A 22,682-nucleotide genomic window follows, 5' to 3' on the forward strand; every position below is an offset into this window, starting at 1 on the left:
TATATGTATATATGTATGTATGTATATATGTATGTATGTATGGACCCTCACAGATAGAAACACCCTCTGCTAAAGAAGATAGAGTATAATTATAATACTTCAAATGACTGTAGTCCCAATGTTGGAATCACACTAACATTTCTTACAGAGGAAGAGATAATGAAATAAGATCTCTCTCTCTCTCTCTCTGTGTTCATCTCTCCATTTCTGTAGGTTCTGGCAAGCCTTCGAAGTGTAAGAAACAACTTCACTGTCCTGACCAATGTCCAATGTGCCTCCAACAAGTACGTGTTAATAAATTAAAGTTGCCCTTCTGTTTATTCATTTACAGAGCATGTTGCACATCTCTAGCTATTACTGGTTGAATCTGTATTTGACTTTAGTGGGGTAGCAGGTAGTCTTTGTTTTTTTAACACTGTACTGTTAAAGGGATATTTCACTTTTTTATTTAAATTGGGTCATTTTATCTTCTACTCAGGCTTTTGGGAGCACCCCGGACAGATTTTAAGTTGCTTGATTCAGTATTTAGATATTTGATATTCATGTTATCAGACACGCCCCCTGCCTATACGGACCCATTGTAACTTCAAACTCCATTTTAACCATGTTAGATTAATCGGAAACACCCGTCCTTGGTTCTGGTGACTGCTATTGTCCTACGTGAGAGTAGGACAATATCCGTAGGACAAAAAAGTAATTGTTTTTTCAATTACTTTTTTCATTAATTTTATATATCTTTTTTGGAAAATGAAAAAAGTTAAATACAATAAAGAATTTAAATAAAATAAATGAAAAAAGTAATCGAAAAAAACACGGCCCCCTCGCGTATTAGGGGGGCAGGATGAGTCACCAGAAGGACAGGTGTTTTTGATTAATCTAATGTTAAAAATTGGGTTTGTATAGGAAGGGGGCGTGTTTGATAAAATCAATTTCAAATATCTAAATACTGAATCAGGCAACTTAAAACTGTCTGGGGGGCTCACAAAAGCCTGAGTAGACAATAAAATGACCCAATTAAAAAAAAAAGAAGAAATATCCCTGAGGGGGAAAATATTGTAGTTCCACTCAATCACCACAAGGTGGAAGCATTGAGCTTTAAACTGGCAGATTTGAAACGCTGCAGCTCTTTCAACATTTCACATGTCAGCGTCATTGGATGCGAACGCGAGCATACATACAAGTACACAAAATACACACACACACACACACACACACACACACACACACACACACACACACACACACACACACACACACACACACACACACACACACACACACACACACACACACACACAGAGTTGGTATCTGAAGCACTAATCTTTTACCTTTTCGTGGTAAAAGGGATGTGGCATTGTGCTGCTAAATACACGGGTGTTGTTGTATTTCTTAGCATCAAAGGAACAGTTCCGCCTCTTACGTCAATGTGTTTAACATGGTATGAATGGAATCCCTATGTTTTGGAGTGCTTCACTGTGGGGTGCAACACACACACACACACACACACACACACACACACACACACACACACACACGCACACGCACACACGCACATAATAGAGTTGCCTCATTGGTATGCACATGGAGGTAATTGTGCAGGTTTGTACACAGACGTTTAGTTGTATTCTCTGAGCTAGTGTAGTAGTGGCTGCTCATTGTGCAATCTAACCTCTGAGGGATCTGTCTGTCAAGTTGATGTTTTATCTTCGAATGAAGCAGTGAAAAGGCTTGTGAGACAAAACGTACCCGCTTGAACCCCAGCATCCCTAATCCCTATTGTGGGGGAACGTTTGTCTAAAAGCGGTGTAGTGCGTAGACCTGCAACTCAGGTCCGTTTCAGGGGGTTTAAGTGGTTAAGACATAAGATTTTACATAAGACTGTTCGCATTGCACCTTGTGATGGCTGAAAAGTCTGCTGCATTTAAACACACAATACCTATTAGTAGAGGAGAGTAACATTTTAGGTTGCAGTTTAGAATTGGACCATAGCAGCATCAGTCAATACTGTAGCATCCCAGGCAGTTAATGGCTGACGAGACTTTCCAGCTTGCCTCGGGGCGCGTCTATATTTGTTATCGTTTTATTGTTGCCATAGTGGGTTATTTGCTATGAGTATGTGTTGTGGTCATTTATGTATGATTAATGTCTTTGGTTTACGTTCATTCGGCCCATTATGTTTGGGGGTGTGTTAATATTGGGGGAAACCGTGAGTGATGCGGTGACTTCAGGGAGCACCCCCTCCCTTCGATGCTTTGTGAGGGAGTTGGTTTGGGCGTTTTGTGAGCTATTTGCCACAATAAAGAGTATTCCCATGATAAAAGGTTGTCATGACTACTCCTTTTGGATCAGAAACCCATCGATCAAAACATTGGTGTCAGAAGTGGGATGACAGAGTTGGAAGACCGCTGTGGGGGTGCTTGCTGCCGGGTAGAGGTACTGGCTTACATCGCTGAAGTTGCTCGACCCAGCTGATAAAATGAGAACCTCAGAATCAACTTTATTGTCACATCACAGGTTTACACGTGTAAAACAGTGGGTTAAATTTGCTTTTGTGCAAGCTCCATCGTTTTGTTATTTGCTTATTTCCATAAAAGAGAAAGGGAAGAAGATGAAGGGGGGCAAGGGGAAAGAGAGGGACAGAGATCAATAAAAAACAACAATGTATCTACATATTTACACAGAGTATATCTATCCGGTGCAGTAAGTACCGTGAGGTAAGACAAGCGGTGCATGAGCATAGCAGCAGATATATACTGTACATGGGGGGGAGCGAGGGAGGTGCCCCATTCATCATCCTGGGATTTTTTTGTTGGTTGAGTTGGTTACTGGTAATAGTAGAACCCCTCAGGTGGTGGTTTAGTAGCGTCCCAGGTGGTGAGAGTTTCCAGCATGACTCGGGGTGTGCCTGTATTTATTGTTGAATTGCTGTGTTATTGGGTAGTTATTTGCTATGGGAATGTGTTGTGGGGATTTATGTGTGATTAATGTGATTGGTTTATGTTCATTCTTGTGTGTTCACATTGGGGGAAACTGCGAATGATGGGGTGGCAACAGGGAACACACCCCTCCCTTCTGTGCTTTGTGAGTCAGCTTGTTTGGGCGTTTTTGTGAGCTGTTTGCCACAATAAAGTGTATTCCTATAAAAGATGACATGACTAATGCTTTATCAGGTAACCTCCGGTCATTACAATATTATCCAAATAAAGCCTAGTATTTACGGTATATGTTAAACATCTGCAAATCCACACGCACACACACACGTACCATATAGGTTTTGTAATATCACTGGGCAATGAGGTTGCATCAAACAGGACTTGTGTACTGTAAATATATCCATTCCCTGTAGTTCTTTAAACCTACAGAAACGGAAACATTCACACCTCATTTCCTCCCCAAACTTCAGCATCCTTCCAAGAACATTGGACTTTGTGCTTAGAAACACTGCAAAAAAATACACCCACTCCAGAGCACTGTACTTAATTTTTGTGAATCACTGCAATTAAAAGTAAGCCTCTCTGACCTAGTTTCCCTGACACACACACACACACACACACACACACACACACACACACACACACACACACACACACACACACACACACACACACACACACACACACACACACACACACACACACACACACACAGACGTCATACACATGCCCCGCAGTGGCACACACACACAGCGACATACCGTTCGAGCGCACACACAGAAACGTATATGCTGTATGCACATACTGTACACAGAGCACGTAGTCTCTCTCTCTCTCTCTCTCTCACTCATGCATGCACACGTGCACGCACACACAGACGCATCAGTGACGCACATGCTTGCACACAGCACCAGGCAGATGTGCTGTTTGTGGCACCGTTGTTTGGTACATGCATACATGCTAACATATCGATGCATACATATACATACATTCTATCATATCGACATACGTACTTGCTATCATAGATACATACACACATGCTATTATATTCTGTAGACCACTGTTTCCAAAACAGTGTGTCGGGACCCATGTTTGTTTCGCGGACCAATTTTTACCGACAAAAAAACACAACTTTTCATTAATTAAAAAGAAAATTAAAAAGTATTTCATAAATAAAATAAAAAAATCTAATAATTCCCATAAATATTAATAATAATAAAAAGGTTTAAGAAGTAGTGAAAATAGCATATCAACATGCTCATATGTGAGCTTGTAGATCTGCTTTTTCACTAGTTTGGGTCCCGGGCAAATGTCTAATTTCATTTTTGGATCTTGAGCTAAAACGTTTGGGAACCACTGCCGTATTCTCAATGCTCCTTCAATTTACTTAAAGGTAAAGTGTGTATGTGGGACATTTTGTCCATAACACCACCTCTCTCTCTCTGTCTCGCTCCCTCATAGGAGGTCTCCCGCTGCCACGACTCAACCTCCAATAACCAGAGTTTGCCTCCCAGGTAAGGACCACAATGCGCTGTCTGTCCTCTATTGTACACAGTGCGTCCTCTATTGTACCCAGCAAATTGTAACGCTGAGAGTTGAATTAACTTTCAGGATTTTACTGTAGCCAACTTTGATGTCTGGCCTTGAAAGTACAGTATACGCAACAAAGTGACTGACTCCGTGTGAAGAACAGCCCTTTATCTGATCTACACAGCAAAATCCTCAGTGTTCAATCTTTCCATTCGTAACTCTGGATACCGCACAACAATATGTAACCAAAGTGGACCCTCTCCATTATAATCTTTCATCTTCTCCATGTTGTTTTCCCTTTCTCTCTGTTTCTCCGTTGTTCTCTCTTTCCGCTCTGTCCATAAATTTACCCATGACCCCTCCTTGGTCAGTGGTTCTGAAAGTGGGGTCAGACTCAGGGGACCGCCAGGGTGCCTTGAGGGCGTTCCAAAAACTCTTGAGAGCGCACAAATGGCACCAAACGGACCCTTACGGGTCCGTTTGGTGCCATTTGTGCGCTCTCAGAGTTATGGGGGTCCTTGACATTAAGAAGAGTTTGAGAGCCACTGGCCTACGTGATGACTTTCACTCTCTCAGCCGCCTGTCTCGGCTCCAACAACCTCCAGCCCAAAACCATCTGTCATCAGGGTCGTTAACGTCCTCGTCCAAACAGAATTGCTTTTCTAGTACAAAGGGAAAACCATGCGGCCACAAACTATACACACACACACACACACACACACACACACACACACTTTGATCTGCCAAAGCACTTCGCTGACAAATACAGCAAACTTCATTATATTTATAGGACTCTGCGCGTGACAATCAGCATGTAGCCTAGCCCTAGATAATAGCAAAAGTTTGATTTTGAATGTTGAATTCATTTTAAATTACAGTAGATTGATTATTGATATTATATATATTATTAATATTATATATGATATATTTTTTTACTGTAATCAGCAAAATATTTCAGTCTTTTTAATGACAACAGTCTTTTTAAACCTGTAGTCATGCTGAAAGTTGAATAAACAATGTGTGTTTGGGGATCAGTGTCCCACTGCCACAGCCAAGGGCTGAAACATGCACACACGCACGCACACAACACAGAGTTAGACCACGTACACACATTTTGAGTTCAATCTGCAATCTGAACGTTCACACGTTCCTTTTCCACGTACTGTTCAATCGCACAAACATGACAATACACACACACACACACACACACACACACACACACACACACACACACACACACACACACACACACACACACACACACACACACACACACACACACACACACACACACAGTGAGTGTGAGTGAGAAGTTGGCCTGGGATGTGGCTAGAGGGTAATGTCAAACTGAAGGAGGTTGGGAATACCATGGAGTGTTGGCCTTCAGACCCAGCCATAATAAACCCGACCTAACCATTTTTCTGGCGTTGTTAGGGCCCCTGTTTGCACAACATGCTTCAGAAACACAGCTTGTCCCTGCTTAAACAGGCAGCAGTCTACAGTGTAACCTTGCTTCCATTTTGTAGAAATTAATTCAGTGTTTTCCTTGAATGCACAGGAATAAGTAGCCAGGCCCACCTGTGTGCAGGTCTTTTTTCCCCCGCACATCATTGTGTGAACGTTGTTATACATTGATGGCATGATGACTATGAAAATCGCCAGCGGGTATTTTGCATAAAAACTATTCATATAGTTGATGCGTCATTCAACAGGTTGATGCCTTTATTTGCGGTGAAAACCCTTGTTCCGAATAAATATTGCATCGCTTTGTTGCCACGTAATATTCACGTTCTGTATGGATGTAGCCTACTCATGACACAAACAACAGTTCAAATTCATATTAATTAAAGATGATATTTTTTGGTTAAAACAAACAAAAAAAAACTTAAAAGGTTAAAGCACTATATTGTGATAGTAATCATTGCTATAGAGTGTTTGTTCAGTAACAGGGGTCTCTCCAGCTCTTTAATAAACAGAAAATGCATTTTCAGGTGGGTTGCTAAATTCTTCAGGAGGGAGAACTCACAAAAAAAAGAGAACTCACACAGGATAAAGATTAAACAAATTAAAGTGGAATTGGAAGTGATGACACAAATAAATGAGTAGACACAATTGGAACTGGGACACTATCAAATTGAAACTGATAGATGTACCCATCTATCAGTTTCAATTTGATAGTGTCCCAGTTCAAATTGATAGTGTCCCAGTTCCAATTGTGTCTACTCATTTATTTGTGTCATCACTTCCAATTCCACTTGAATTTGTTTAATCTGTATCCTGTGTGAGTTCTCTTTTTTTCCTTTTTTCTTTTTAATTATATCTTTTTTGCTTTTTCTGCCTTTATTGGATATCTCTCTTCACTAATATAATAGTATTAGTGAAGAGAGACAGGAAACGGGGAGAGAGACACAGGGTATGACACGCAGCAAAGGCCGTCTCAACCCGCAACGTGTCAGGCTACATTGAGCCTAAGTGCGCGGTTCACTAGGCCAGCGGTCCAGGCCCTGTGTGAGTTCTCTATCCTGATTGGATACAATTGGTATCCCAACCTAAAAATACATTTTCTGTCTAATAAAGAGCGGGGGGGAGACTCCTGTTACTGAACAAACACTTGAGCAATGTAATTAGAATATAGAGCTTTTTAACACAAATATCACTTACCCTACCTTTAATGGCACAAAATAAATAAACGTCCCCTTTGTGTAAGGGACCTTTTGTATGGGTTGGTATTAATATCATTGAACAGTTATTCTGTGTCACTTCTTAAATACTCTGATTTGTCTGGCAGTCTCCTTGAAATACTGTTGCTGAGGTGAGAGTTGTTTGGGGAGCAAAATAAGCACTTAAAGGACAAAAGGATTATTGTGATGTTGGTTTGTTTTTGATCACTAGTAAAACATTTTGGTTGTGCATTTCACCCAAAAACATTTGACCAAAAATATCTACCAAAAACATTTACCAAAAACATTTTACCAAAAACATTTACCAAAATCATTTACCAAAACATTTGCCAAAACAGTTTCCAAAAACATTTACCAAGATATACCAAAAATATTTGTCAAACATAATGACCAAAAACATTGATTCTCCGTAGAGTAACTGCCAGAAAGCATCAAGTGTCTGATTGATTGAGAAAATGCAAGTCATATGAGTAAACATGTTAAAACAAAGTACTAGTATCAAATGCAATTTCATAAAAATGTGACTTTTCAAAGTGATTTTAAAGAATGAACACTCACTTAGATGCTAAACATTGTTAGGGCTGATAGGGAGTTGATTGACAGCAGTTGTCTTGACAGAAGACTTACAGTATGACAATTGGCTTTTTCTCATTGCAAATAATCCAAAAGATGTTGTTGAAGTGATGGGATCACACCTGTACAGCAGAATCCTGAGTGTTACTTTCTACACTCAGAGTTGAGGGCTGTTCACATCAAGCACTAGAACTATAACTGTAAAATATATCGTTTTTAAATTGTTCTTATAACTCAAGAGGATTGCACAGTCCACACGACCACACCGCAACTATAACAAAGACAACATGGTGAACAATAGTTATAGTTATCGTTATAGTTATAGTGCTTGGTGTGAACGGCCCTGGATTTTGCTCTGTGTTTCAGGAGCCTAGCAAGACTACTTGCTCTGTACTCTGTACTGCGACGCGATGCGAGAGTGCGGTCTAGCCAACACCAACTCGGGACCCCTGAATCACTGCCATCCACACTCTCCTAACTAGGGTCTTGTGCTCTACAGTGTTAGCTAAGCTGTTGCGCCGCAGTGCATCTACAGTACGTAGTTGGTGCACTTCTTGCCTTTCCTGGGTTTGCCCTGGGTTGGCTCCCATAGTGTCAGTTTGCTCGCCACTCGTTCCGGGTCCCTGCCAGCCTCATCCTTTTCTCTCTTACTTTGTCTGTGAACCATGGTACGTCCCCGTAGAGGACCACATTTCTGTACTAAATTATCAGTGTGGATTTTACTGCGTGAGATAAATATAAGGTTTTGCACTGGTTGTGTGTGATCATGGTTTTGGTCTTTGTGTTACTGACACTAGTCAGTAGATTTACTGTCATCCCCCTCTTGAGGGAGAAGGAGAAACTGAAACAATGTTACTGACACATGCTTATTATTGAAGATCATATTGGAATACAGCAATAGGGGTGTGTGTGTGTGTGTGTGTGTGTGTGTGTGTGTGTGTGTGTGTGTGTGTGTGTGTGTGTGTGTGTGTGTGTGTGTGTGTGTGTGTGTGTGTGTGTGTGTGTGTGTGTGTGTGTGTGTGTGTGTGTGTGTGTGTGTGTGTGCTTCTATGTATGTGGGCTGGTACAGTACTGTGAATAAGCTGATACAGTATGTGTTTGTGTTGGCTATATTGCAACTTGCATACATTTCTTGGTCTGTGTGCTTGAGATTTGACTGTGACACTAATTGCACGTTGATGTGCATGTACTGGTGTGAACATACAGTACGTAGAGGGGTGTGTGTGTGTGTGTGTGTGTGTGTGTGTGTGTGTGTGTGTGTGTGTGTGTGTGTGTGTGTGTGTGTGTGTGTGTGTGTGTGTGTGTGTGTGTGTGTGTGTGTGTGTGTGTGTGTGTGTGTGTGTGTGTGTGTGTGTGTGTGTGTGTGTGTGTGTGTGTGTGTTGCGTTTATGTGTGTGTGTGTTGCATTTATTGCAGCATGCAATGCATACATTCATTCACACGTTTGTGTGTGTGTGTGTGTGTGTGTGTGTGTGTGTGTGTGTGTGTGTGTGTGCGCGCGCGCACTGTGGGGAGGTGTTCCTGTGGCTGTGATTGACGTCAGTGAGCCGGCATGTGGTTTCTGTTGACTTCCTGTCAAAGCAGATGGACTGACTTTTCACTTCCTGCTTCAGAACCACAGCTCGTCAGGTGCTTTCAGCGTGTGTATGCGTGTGCTTGAGGAGAAAATGAGTGTGTGCTGAAGCGATGCTATGACGTTAGATCAGTGGTTCTCAAAGTGCGGTCCGGGGACCCCCAGGGGTCCTTGAGAGGGTTCCAGAGGGTCCCAAGAGGGCTAATGTGTTAATAAGCATCACAATAATTTTAATCCCTTTATCCATATTTTATACGTTCACTATTCAAAAATAGCAGATATACAAGTGTGCTGCGAGCTTGTATGTACAGTACATCTGCAATTTTTTTTATTTTTTTTATTTTTTTATATACATCGTCTCCTCTGTGGGTCAAAATCTTTTCAGATGGGGGTCCTTGACACTAAAAAGTTTGAGAACCACTGCAACCTTTTGTGTAGGGCAAACAAGGTCGTCGTTCAATAGTAATGTGTTGAGATCAGATCATCTGTCACCACTGCAGTTATCAGTTAACCGTTCTTTTTTTTAATGCATTATATCTTAGATAGGAGAGTGTAGAGAGACAGGAAACCAAGGGCAGAAAGAGGAGAGACAAGACCGGGAGTCTGATTCAAACCCAGGCCTCCGCGGTTCACAAGGAGCTCATGGTCTGTGCACCAACTCTACATCTACAGTATCTATGTATAAATGCGAGAACCTCTCTGGAATCGATCGGGAACCAATCGACTTCAAACTTGTGTGCAGAGGACCCGAGGGAGTGCAGTGCCGAGTGGGAAGTGGGTCGGATTAGCGGTTGTCCAGAAATATATATCTATAAATCACCAAATTTCCTCAGCCTGTGTACCTTTTATGCCCATAATAATGAGATCCCTGACGTCATTTTACTGACGTCATAGACTGGCCTCCAAGTACTAGGATAATGGGTACAATTGGTGCTCTGACAAGGGGTACAAAAGGTATTGCATACTGTACCAATTATAAGTAAAATAAAGTCAGTGAAAAGGGTTGATGTTCATCTCAAGTTTGAACGTCTGAAATTCCAGTCTTAGTGTTACTGGATCTTAATGCTGTGTCTGACATTGTTGACCATACAGTACTACTAGACAGACTGGAAGATAGGGCAGGACGTTCTGACACATTGGTTCAGGGCTTATCTACAAGACAGGAATATTTTGTCTCCATTAGAAAATACCTATCCGAGGTAACTAACATGACGTTTGAAGTTTCGCAAGGTTCAATCCTTGGGCCTCATACATACTTGTCATGCTTTCATTAGGCCAAGTTGTGTAAAATAAGACCATTTCTTGCCATGATTATGTGGAAGACACTCAAACGTCTATAACATAAGTGACATTGAACAAACAATTGATAGAATATGCCTTTACATTACATTTCCATTTGTTGGTGGCAAGGAAGAAAGGCATGTTACAAGAAAGTAGTGCTCACCTTGACTCTCATTCTCTAAAGACTAAGAGCTAAGCCAGAACCAAAAAAGGTAGACAGCTAAAGTTCATACAGAATACTGCTGCAAGAGGTCAAACTAGAAATAAGAACGCTGAAAACATTACACCAATTTTCTGCACTGGTTTCGCAATGCGTCATAGAATAAAAATACTGTATCTATAAATCACTCAGTGGTTTAGGGCCAACATTCATCTCTAACTTGCTTTTACAATATGAACCCTCAAGGCATCTCAGGTCATCTGGGACTGATCTGTTAAATGTTCCCTGAGTTAAAACAAAACATGGTGAAGCAGTGTTTAGTTATTATGACACACAACTTGCAGAGGATCTGAAACTTGTGCCATCTCTGACTAGTTAGAAATTAAATGTGTTTTTTAAATCTTTTAGACTTTATTTTTTTAATTTCTCAATTTTGTTCATACTATTGGGTTTATTTATTTTCTTATTAAATGCCTTCTTATGGTTAATACAAATAGTTGTCTTTCTTTGCTATATATTTACTTTTATTTTTTCATAGTAGCCTATACGTAGGCTACAGTATAAGCTCCACTTGTTTAGTCACCTATAGTTCTGCAGCACATAGCTATGGTGCTGTGTTCACTTCACACTACTGTAGCAGCAACAAAGTGACAGGCTACAAGTCATTTTCTGGAAGCCAGCGACATGAAGCTTCAAAGTGACGCACACACAACACTTGTTGCTATGTGACGGGTGTGACATGTTACAAATTAAAGTTAAGCTTGCCTCAAGTTGTTCAGCACTCAAATGATGCAGTTAAGCATCAAACAATCATATGTTTTTGTTTTTCAAATTTCCACCCCCCTTGTCTTTCCTTACAATTCCTTATCCTTTCCGTAAATGGAAGAAAACCTCATTCTTGCTGTTATAATTAGTTCCCTGTGCTATTTAACCCTAACCCTTTTCATTTAAAGTGTGGCTTGAGCAACACTTAAGAGGCGACTCGGCAGCAAAATAGCTGGTCACGCATGGCTGTTTTGTAGCTTTGTCACGACTAGTGTGTGAATGCTCATAAGCCAGCACCCCTACTTCACCCTTCCATCGCACGTTTATGAGCTTTTATTATGTAACCCCCATCTGCTCTCGTCAAGACAAAGAGAAGAAAGGTCCGTCTGCTCTCCAGTGTCTCTCTCTCTCTCTCTCTCTCATTCATCTGTCTGTCTCTCTGAGGATGAGGAAGACAGGAAGCGGAGGGCAGGAAGAGAAGATCAGATTGTTCCTGTTTTTCACCATCTCTGTTGTAACTTGACGGAAGTCAAGTGGAACGCGGTGCGCATGAGGTGTTTGTGCGATGAGGTGTGCGTATGTGTGCGCGTTTGTGTCAACCCGCAGGAGAAAAATAGGATGCGGAGAGACAAAGGCCTATTGTCTGTGCCTACACACTGCACAAACATGTACGTGCTGACACAATGATATAATACGGCAAACAGACAGTGCATTGCAAACCGTGTGAACACAGACGTAAAAACTTAACTTGTTGCAGCTTCACATAATATAATCACGAAAACTTGTTCATTGCCATGGAATAATATTATTATTCCATGGCAATGAACAAGTTTTCGGAACTTGTTCATTGCCACAGATTTATTCACTTAAGCCCTATATACTACAGTATAAAGAATAGTGAAAATATCTACAAGCTCACAGTGCGTTGCGATGCGAGTCATGCAACTAAAAAGACCTAGAACTGAGAAGACCACAGTTTTGATCCACTCAAGATTGTCTGGCGTCTATCAACATCCATGTCTTCGGTTAATGTTCTTTTGCAAAACACTGGAACCCTTCCTGCTCCTTAAGTTACTGTGGTAAATTGTATCAGCTATCATACAGTCCCACAGTTTAATTTTTTTTATCGTTTTTTAAATAGGGACAGAGCACATTTATGAACATCAGTATAAAAATGTATGATGTATTGTACACAAATCGGAGCTTAGCATTTTTACCAAAAAAAAATCAGGTTCAAAGAATCACAGTTCTGGTTTACCTTGAGCCATTGTTTCGGATGGGTCTTGTAGACGCAGAAGTGGGGTATGTAGACAATCCCTTATTGTGGTAGACCATTCCAACATTAACTTCTCTTTAATGACATTTCATGACAATGGCATTTCTTTTTCCCAATGTGGTGCACCTATATGGCACATCACAGTCCCCTCTAGTGGTGGCCTTGCTGCCAGTCAGCCCTCGGTGGGATTTTCCGGTATGAATGAAAAATGGGAAGCGATATGACCGTTAGAGTGCAACTTGGCTAACTTGTCTGTCTGGCTGTGAGAGGATCCGGTCCTGTCCACAACCTCTGTTGTTATTCTCCTCGGTGGAGTGAGTGGAAATTACCCACAGTACAGTGAGTGCACTCAATATGTTTACCTGCACCTGATGTTCCCCGACTCATGTAGAAGCAGGCCCTTCAGTACATGCTGTAATGACAGGTGTCCTATCTGTCTAAACTATTGTCAGAAGCCTTATCTTGACTTTAAACTTGTTGTGAAAGTCCCTCATCCATGTTACATGTCATTCATACCGTGCATCAATTCTGGTGTAGGAAAAAAACAGACCTCGTTGTTTTCTCTTCTCACGATTCTCTTAGTAACAATCCAGATAAACAAAAAAAAGAAATTGCATCAGTCAAGAAGTATTCCATGTGAAAAGATTTTGCGTCGATTATGAAAACAATTGATAGGCCAAACCAAAAACATCTTTCCCTGTGATTGCCAGGAGTTCTCAGAAGAAGCATGGGTGCTGTTTTGAATTTTGCGCCCTGATTGTGACATTTATCAACACTCTAGTAATTCGTAACTCACCTTGAAGCGACACTTTGACGTGGGTGCTGATTTCTCTCATCTGGACTGTAGTTTGCGAGTGCTGATTCATAGCATCAGTTAATCTTCCTGGGGTCCATACATAGACATAACACATAAACATGACAACAGATTAGACATGTACAGACAAACAACCAAGTCTAGTGCAGCATCTTCATTCTTAGTTCATGAGATGAGATGTTAGTCAAAATTCTAGATTAATGATTCCTAAAATTACAATAGAAGTGGCTGTAAAAAAATACTATATATCATCGCTGTCGGGCAGAAACGTATATCAATTTTTCATCTTTTAGTTTTTTCATAAATTAAGGCCCTACTGTATATTATACTTTTGTTGTATCTCATAATGACAGTGTCACTTGGAAATTGCGAAGTTTGACTGCTATTTTCGCTACCTTTGAAAAGGTTTGAACATTTACATCTATCATGACATGCTCAAAACAGGGATGCCAGGTTGAAAGGGATTAAGTCTGTCTGTGGGTTTTATAATATTTTACAAAGTATTTACAAGTGCTTGAGACTAAATAACAGCTACAGTACATTGGATCCGTTGGAACACGGGTTCTTTTATCCATTTCCTGAAAAGTAATGGTTTTGGCAATACAAGGTTTCCACCTGACAACGGAGATGTATAAGTACAATTTTAAACTGTCTCAAGTCATTATCTAAAAAAATTACGCAAAAATAGGTTAGTGAGTTCAGCTACGAAGTCTACATGATTATGGGGAACTCCACATGGAGTAGAGTGCTGTTGTGAGACAAACATTTCCATTGAGCCGTGGAGCCGAGGAGCAGATGTTTGGAGCTTTGCTGAATGATGAATATAGTGTCATGCTGTAGGGGGACCAGAGGAAATGTGTTGGCCCCTACATGATGTGTTCATCTGTGGGAACCATGCACAGGTACTACACAGTGTGACCTGATTTCCTGGGCAAATCATCCACTGGTGAAAAGCCATCATACAGGATACATGTAGGGGAAAGGTCTGTTGAACTCTTAAGACCCTCATGTACATATGACATGCAGTGTGTGTGTGTGTGTGTGTGTGTGTGTGTGTGTGTGTGTGTGTGTGTGTGTGTGTGTGTGTGTGTGTGTGTGTGTGTGTGTGTGTGTGTGTGTGTGTGTGTGTGTGTGTGTGTGTGTGTGTGTGTGTGTGTGTGTGTGTGGCAAATCAGTAACACATTAAGGTGTCAAGAAGTTTCTCTGTTTCTCTCTAAGTTCCATTGTGGAGTTGTTTTTGTGTGAGGCCATACGGCCCCCCCATGACATTTTCGCAGCGAGAGGCCCTACTGCAGTATGTGTGCTTTCAAAGCAAGGAGACTGAGGAGTTGGTGTTTGGTTAGCACCACACAATAGGTCTGCTTTAAATGCATGGACAAAAGGTGCCGGGACTATACGGAGTAGGCTAGTTATGCAATAGGGCAAAGAAACATTGGACGGACATGTTTTGTGATATCATACACGTACACACGCATACACACAGCAATAGTCTGGCTATACACTATATGTGGATTCTCAGCTATTATACTGTAGGTCACAGCTTCAGCTAAGGACTTACACTCTTACAGTATATCAAACAGCATTGGGTGCGGAGTGGAAGGATGAAGAGTTATTTTCTACAGAAAATGTACCACTTTGAACCTGGTGTCCATATTATATTTTATGTCATTATAGGCAAAAGTTTTTGATTTTTTTTCAAAAGGCAAAAAATATATAATGGAGCCAAAATTTCAGATCTGCAAGCTCTGTTCTTTGAAAACATTCTCAACTGACTGTGATTTTTTGATTTAATTGATATTAGATGTTCTATTCACTGTCTACATTTCAACCTTGTTTCAAAAACCACTACGGTGTAGTTTTGGAAATATTTCACAAATCTAGGTAACTTAGTATCCCTTCTTTGTCTGCCTTTCTATCCAAGAACCTCTTCAACTATCCCCACGATCTCTAGGGAGACATCTCAAAGATCTGTAAAAATGTACCCCCCACGTAATAAGGGAAGCCCAATCTAATTAACCCAGCCTATAAACAATGCCTAGCACCCACCACTCTTAAGGCACAAGAATGCTTTAACCTCTGTTGCATAATCGCACTCTGTTGCATAATCCCCCCATCCCCAACAAATGCAATAAACTGGGGAAACATGGGATGGATTTCTTTGTTTAAAGTCATACTGTATAACCTTTCCAATTTGAAAAAAAGGTTATTTTTGATAATCTGTCACTGGTACAGTATATTTTGTACAATAACCATTCAACTTAAACTTCTCTAAACAACATTTTTTTGTCACAAGTGTCTGCCAAAATGACACGGCCAAAGTTGCGCAAAGTTGTGCGATATATGTATATTTATACATTTTCTAAAATATCCTCGGCGCTAGGATCTTGCACCATTGGCTTTGGAGCGGTACTTCACTGATTTTGTTCCAAACTGAATTTGGGGGATGGCAGTTGTAACAAAGGAGCTACCACAGGTCAGGTGTCACCTAAAAGACTACTAAAATGGACATTATGACTTTAACCACTTTCAAACTGGCTATTTTATCTATTCTTCGTACGAGAAAGTATACAGGGAATAAGGGATATATTTCACTTTGAAAGTGAAATATCCCTTTAAGTGGTTAAGCCAATTGTATGTCCAGGTGCCAGCGGGCCTACAGTTATTATCTGTAATGACCAGAAAGCAGAACAGGTCACGACGCGTGCCTCATCTGTGCATTTATGAATGTTACTTAATACGGGTAATCCTCGGACAACCTCAAACTTTCTCGAGCTGCAGGCAGTGGCCCTGCGCGTGCAGGAATGCGCTGAGCCGTTTGTGGGCTAGAGTAGCGAGAGAGAGGGAGACGGATGTAAGGACGGGAGGAGGAGCAGGAGTTATTATGAGGTGCGAAGGTTAGGGAAGATAAGGGGGTGACTTGAGGAGGAATTTTACAAATGAGCACTGAGGATTTCACCGTACTCAAGGATTCTTAGAAAGAATGGAGGAGGCTGAGAATGGGGGAGAATAGATAGAGGGACATGGAGGCTGAATGCTTGTTGGCAAACAAGACGAGCGAATCATTCGCTCCTTAATCTGAAATGTCTCATGGTCGCCCCAGACACTCGTATTCATTCGACATGTTTAGCGGAGGCTAACATCGGTGGGGCGCTTCAAAGAGGACCAAACCGCACGTTCCAGTTTCACCCTGTTCTATATGCCAAGGAACAATACAGTACCCCACCTACTGTACGTGCAGACACACACACACACACACACACACACACACACACACACACACACACACACAGAGAGAGAGGCAAAACCGTATTCTCTCCTTCAAAGAGTACGTGCTGCCAGTCATTGGTGGTTTCAGTTGTTAGTGCACACATTCAGACACCATGACAGCCCCTGTGATGATCCTGACAACATGCTGTACAACACGCACCCCATTGCTTGCAAAATGCACTGTGCATTCACACACGCACACGCACACGCACACGCACGCACACACACACACACACACACACACACACACACACACACACACACACAGAGGCCTACATTTACCAGGGTCTTGTAATAGGCTGTCATGTGACCCAGCTGAAGCCAGGAGCTCGGGTAGCACCCCCACATCTAAAAAAAAGAGAAAAAATACAGTGCACCTGTCTAAGGCTTCTCACAGATGCAAACACCCCAAGCCGCCAACTGAGGTGGCTTCACGCCAGGACCGGATGAGCAATTTAGTTGATCTCAAAGAAAGACTGGTCATCACATTTAAAGGGACTACACCATGAATTTGAACCTTTTCTTCTTTATTGTGTGTTTTTGGTCTCCCCTACCTCTCTTCTATCCCCAAAAATACCCCAGTTTGAACACTCAGCCTTTCACAGCAAATCTGGGGTTTTCTGTAAATTGGTCTCAAAACAGGCCAAACTGATTTGCACCCTGACGTGACGTCACGTCAGAGTACAATCCCTCCCTTTTTTCAGTTCCAACCAAAAAACAAACAAAAAAAAAATCTATTTTTTAATTTGTATCATTATTATTATTATTATTATAATTTTTCTTTTTCCACACAGAACCAGGAGATAACATGCATACAAACTGTCTCAATAGCGCCCCGTGCCAAACAGGACAATGTGGTATTGCAGGTGAAAGTGCTTTATAAGCCAGAGAGAAGTTAGTTGGAATGAGTATATCTGAGACTTGATTTAGGCTCAAACCTTTTGAAAAACGTTTGAGGGACATAAACAATATGATATTAAATATTATTATTATTTTTTAAATTCATGGTGTAGATCCTTTAATGTGAAAGCACACGCACACAAACGAGTGACAGCTGACTGTCATCATCTGCCCTCTCTCTCTCTCTCTCTCTCTCTCTCTCTCTCTCTCTCTCTCTCTCTCTCTCTTTGTGGTCCTCCTCAGGTCCTCAGCTCAGTAAAGGGTATTATGGCAGGCCTGGCACGGCTAAATGCCACAGCTATCTATTTGTCTCTGCCTTTACTCTCCACTGTGCACGTTCACAGAATGCCAACACGTATGCTTTGTATGGCAGCCACACCCTCCCTTCATCTCCAGTGATCTGTGGTTAATATAGGTCACTATTCTGGTCAGAGGGACCTTTTCAACACTCATTCTTGTATGAGGACCTTTCACAGCAGTTTAGAAAGACAAGATAAGGGTTCTGAACTTCTGACAATAGTTTAGAGTCTAAACTATTGTCAGAACCCTTGTTCTTGTACCTTTGTACAGCTTGTCTTTCTGTCTAAACTTTAGACCAATAGGACGCCTGTCATTACAGCATGTACATCAGGTGCTGGTAAATATTCGTTCTCCATCTCATTTCCTCTCTCCGCTTTCCTCCAGGTGTCAAAGCATTGGTAAACCCATATCCTTGGCTGTGTGTTAGTTTCCACCCTCTGCTGGGTCAGTATTTCTGTCCCAGGTCGTCTAGTGTTACCTGCTGTCTTTACTACTTCCCGCTCATCGCTACTTTAACAGGCTCACAATTGACGGGCAGTGTGGCCTTGTCGCAGGGCAGACCCAGACACATCTGACATATGCCAGATTGATACAATTAAATTCAAACAGATTTTCAGGAAATCCAGCCCTACATTGTGCTGATCAGAGCAATGGTCACGAGTTATGGCCATTTGAAGTGTTAAACACTGCTGTAATGCAAATTCTTTTTTTGGGCGTGACTATTTTCATGGCAGACCCCTGAACATTGTTAGTGCCAAATTTGGTGCGGATAGGATCAGCGGTGGGCTCGTGGCCCTCGGGGGGGCCCTATGTGGCCCCTGGTATGACTATTCTGATGGCAGACCCCTGAACAGTGTTTGTGCCATGTTTGGTGTGGATCGGAGCATGGTGCACATGTGGCCCCCGGGGGCCCCCAACGTGGCCTCTGTATTAATGTATTACTAGTATAAAAGATACACACTTTGTCAAGAATTATTTAAACTGCAGTCCAACTCTAATACCTAGTTTATACGTCGTTGGCTCGTTGTGCACCAGTGTCGTGCACCGAAAATACTCAATCTACAAACTCACATCACGACACGTTGTGAGCCTGTAGATCTACAATTTTCGCAATTTTTGCCAAGCAACACTGGTTGGTGCACAACAAAGTAAATCAAACCTTAGTAGGTCCAATGTCTAAAAGGGCTCTGTCATTCAATGGAGGTCTGGCACTGTCTCTTAGTTTCCAGCCTATATTTAGTTCTCCTGTTATCTGGAAAGAAATTGATCAAGTGAAACTTCCAGTGAAATCACTGGAAGTTATAAAAAGTCCCCGACCATATAAACGGTATCCAGGCAGTGTTGTCCAGTCTCTGGGCAAACTGTGCTTTGTGTGTATGTGTTTGTGCATGAGAGAGAGAGAGAGAGAGAGGGAGAGAGAGAGGGTCAACGGCATTAAGTTTCCTACCTGGAAATGTTTCACTAGCTAACGGGAACTCATCAAACTGATATTTGAGATAGAATATTACTTCTATAATTTAACACCACTGTTCTTTGGAAAATGAATAAGCAATATCTCTCCCAGTCCCCTTATCTGTGTGTGTATGGGCGTATGTGCCAGCATATTTGTTTGAGGCTTTGTTAAAGTGACAAGGAGTGTGCACTTAATCTTACTTGCAAGATTGTGTTTGTTTGTTGGTTTTCAGAGTAAGACAGAGAGAGATTGAATGAGAGAGGAAATAAAATAGAAAGGTAAATAGTAAGTCTCTGTAAGACAAGGTTTGTCTCTCTGGTATGTTTTGCCTTCTCAATATCATGAGGGCATTTCCGCTGTGTCAGTGGCATTCTGTTTTGCCCAGCTTCGTTCCTGCAGTGAGGGATAAACATGGAACTGAAATGCACCAAGCAACACCGGAACAGTACGCATGTGAGTGCCGGTGTGAGCAGTGGTGGAAGAACTACTCCGATTTTTTACATAAGTAAAAGTAGCAATTACACAAAATTTAAATACTCTGTAACAACTAGTACTGTATTCAAAATTGTACTTAAGCAAAAGTGCAAAAGTATTGGTATCAAAATATACTTACAGTACCAAAGTAAAACGTATTGAAAATGCAAAAAAAAGCAGATCTCCAAGCTCACAACGCATCACGTTTCGAAGCGTTATGAGCTTATATTGGCTAAGTAGAAGGAACAGTATATGATTTTAAAAGGTGTGTTCCTTCCTTGCCTGTGTGTGTGTGGCTGGGGAATCAGCACTTTTATTATGAATCAATTATGATAGTGTTTAGGATTTTTGTTCATATAGCACAAGAGGAGAAAAAAGCACAAACTCAACGACAGCTAACTATTGCAAACCATGCAAGGCCCAATCAGGCTGAATGGGTGGTAGGCATTAGCCTCAGTCCTACGGTATGTGTGAACAGCAAAATCCTCAGTGTTAATTGTATCCATTTGTAACAAATGTGTATAAATGTACAGGTTAATTTGGTTACATTTGCACTAGTCTCTCAAGCCAGTCAACTCGTCAGCAATCTTCAAATGCCAGAGAGTCTGTAACTGCACCTCGCAAATGTTGTGACAGGAAGCTGTCATCTGTTATGTTCACAAAAATATATCTTTAAAACATATTTTACTATTTCCATTTCTGCTAAGCAGAAAGCTGGATAGGCTTCGACTAAGTTGATTTAGGATTCTTTTCAGCACGACTGAAAATGCAAAACGGAAGTGGGGGCTTCTGAACGTACAGACCGTTAGGCGGAGGCTTTTGACATCATAGGCTCTATGCCCAGCAGCCATATTGGAAAGAAATTGGGCCTCTTCTTACTTCCTTCACAGGTGATACAATGATACTAATGAAGGCTCTGTTCCATTCTGGTCAAACAGAGTCAGGGTGTTGATATTGTGCATGTTGACTCACTGGAAGCACTCTGCTACACCAGTTGGTATCAAAGTGTGGTCCAGGGACCCTCATGGTTCCTTGAAGGGGTTCCAAATGGACCCTTACGGGTCTGGAAAAGTTGAGTGCTGGTATTCTCTTTTAGAGATTTATACTCAGGATTTTACTGCGTGTTGTTATACCATCCATTGTAGGGTCAGAGTAAATTCACAGTTACTGCCAGTTAATGTACAGTATATTGTTTAACGATTAACGATATACTGCATAATCCATCCTCAAATGATTGCAGACAGGGAGGAGTATGAAGAACTTCAGCCTAGCTGGCTTCCAAAAGCTTCCTCAGTTGACCCAAATCTGATTATTTGTTAGGATTGTGGCATAATCCATTTTCATTTGGTTATTCGCCAAGCACATTTATTTTTTACCAAATGGCATCAAAGTTTATTGAAAGCTATACAGATTTAGAGAAATCTAGAAAGATAATGAAAAGGAATTTATCTTTGGACTATAAGCTTAACAACTGCCTACATGAGTGTGTACACAGCAAAATCGTTAATAGACCCAAATGGACCCCTAATTTAAAAAAATGTAAAGAGTTAAATTAACACTAACTATTTGAATGTGTACAGAGAGGAGAGAAAGTGGGAGAAATGCTTCACCTGTATTATGACAACCAACTGAAAATCATAGAGCTCTGAATTTAGGTTTAAATTGACAAAGGTTATTTAAACTTTGGTACAGAGTACACAGTGAGTTTATCTCAGAGAGTGTAACAATTGACCCCTAAAGGTTGATTTTATGCAAAATGCACTTCATGGAATGAAATCAAACAAAGATATCCCAAATTCCCACTGAGTGTGAAGGAGCTCTTGCCAAGGGGCATTCAGCTGAATGTAGCATGCCCAGGCACTGTGTGTGCACTGTGTGCCCTCATGCATGTGTGATCTATATGAGTACACCAGCACAAAGGAGTGCTTTTATGGGGATGTTCTATCTAAATCGTCCACAGGCACCTGAACCTGCGTCAGTGAGTGTGTGAGCTGACACCCCAGGAGTCCCTGTTCTTTGGCATGTGACAGACAGACAGACAGACAGACAGACAATCAGACAGAGATTTCATAAGGCAGGATGGGCCCCTGTTCTGCCTGAGAAAAGAACAGATTTATGAAGTTTTCAGAAGTTGGCAGGTGCATTCTTTGCAGGATGCTTTTGGGGTTGTGTGAGGGGGTTGAGAGAGCATTGTTTGCAGTTCTCTAGGGGTGTGCGCGGATGTGTGACGGACTGACAGTGTTTGAGTATAGTGTGTCAGACTGAAACTGTGTGTGTGTGTGTGTGTGTGTGTGTGTGTGTGTGTGTGTGTGTGTGTGTGTGTGTGTGTGTGTGTGTGTGTGTGTGTGTGTGTGTGTGTGTGTGTGTGTGTGTGTGTGTGTGTGTGTGTGTGTGTGTGTGTGTGCGCGCGACACAGACACCTGCTGTCAGAGGAAGTCCATGCTCAGTAGGATTGTGACACTAATGAGGAAACAGGCCAGTGGGGTGACAGGGACTTCCTCCCCCCTTCTCTCTGTCTCTCTCTCACACACACACACACACACACACACACACACACACACACACACACACACACACACACACACACACACACACACACACACACACACATACAAAGCCTACATATACCATAGCACATTGCCACATGCAGTCTCTACCGCAGGTGTTTTGACAACCCCCCGCACCCTGTTTAGCCAAACAAA

The 22,682-nt window shown here is 41.6% G+C and overlaps 1 protein-coding gene across 2 annotated transcripts in view; it reads left to right on the forward strand.

The window, feature by feature from the left end:
* pde4ba (phosphodiesterase 4B, cAMP-specific a) overlaps window positions 1–22,682 on the forward strand; it is an 85,240-nt gene that overhangs the window by 18,856 nt on the left and 43,702 nt on the right. For both annotated transcript variants that reach the window (XR_014601513.1, XM_084067325.1), the window contains exons 4-5: window positions 214–284; window positions 4,395–4,447. Coding sequence is in view for 1 of the 2 variants with exons in the window: in XM_084067325.1 (XP_083923451.1) it covers window positions 214–284; window positions 4,395–4,447 (124 nt within the window). In the remaining variant the exon portion in view is untranslated. The remainder of the gene's footprint in view (window positions 1–213; window positions 285–4,394; window positions 4,448–22,682) is intronic.

This window comes from Gymnoscopelus microlampas, assembly GCF_963454915.1.
Source record: "Gymnoscopelus microlampas genome assembly, chromosome: 9".
Classification (NCBI taxonomy): domain Eukaryota; kingdom Metazoa; phylum Chordata; class Actinopteri; order Myctophiformes; family Myctophidae; genus Gymnoscopelus; species Gymnoscopelus microlampas.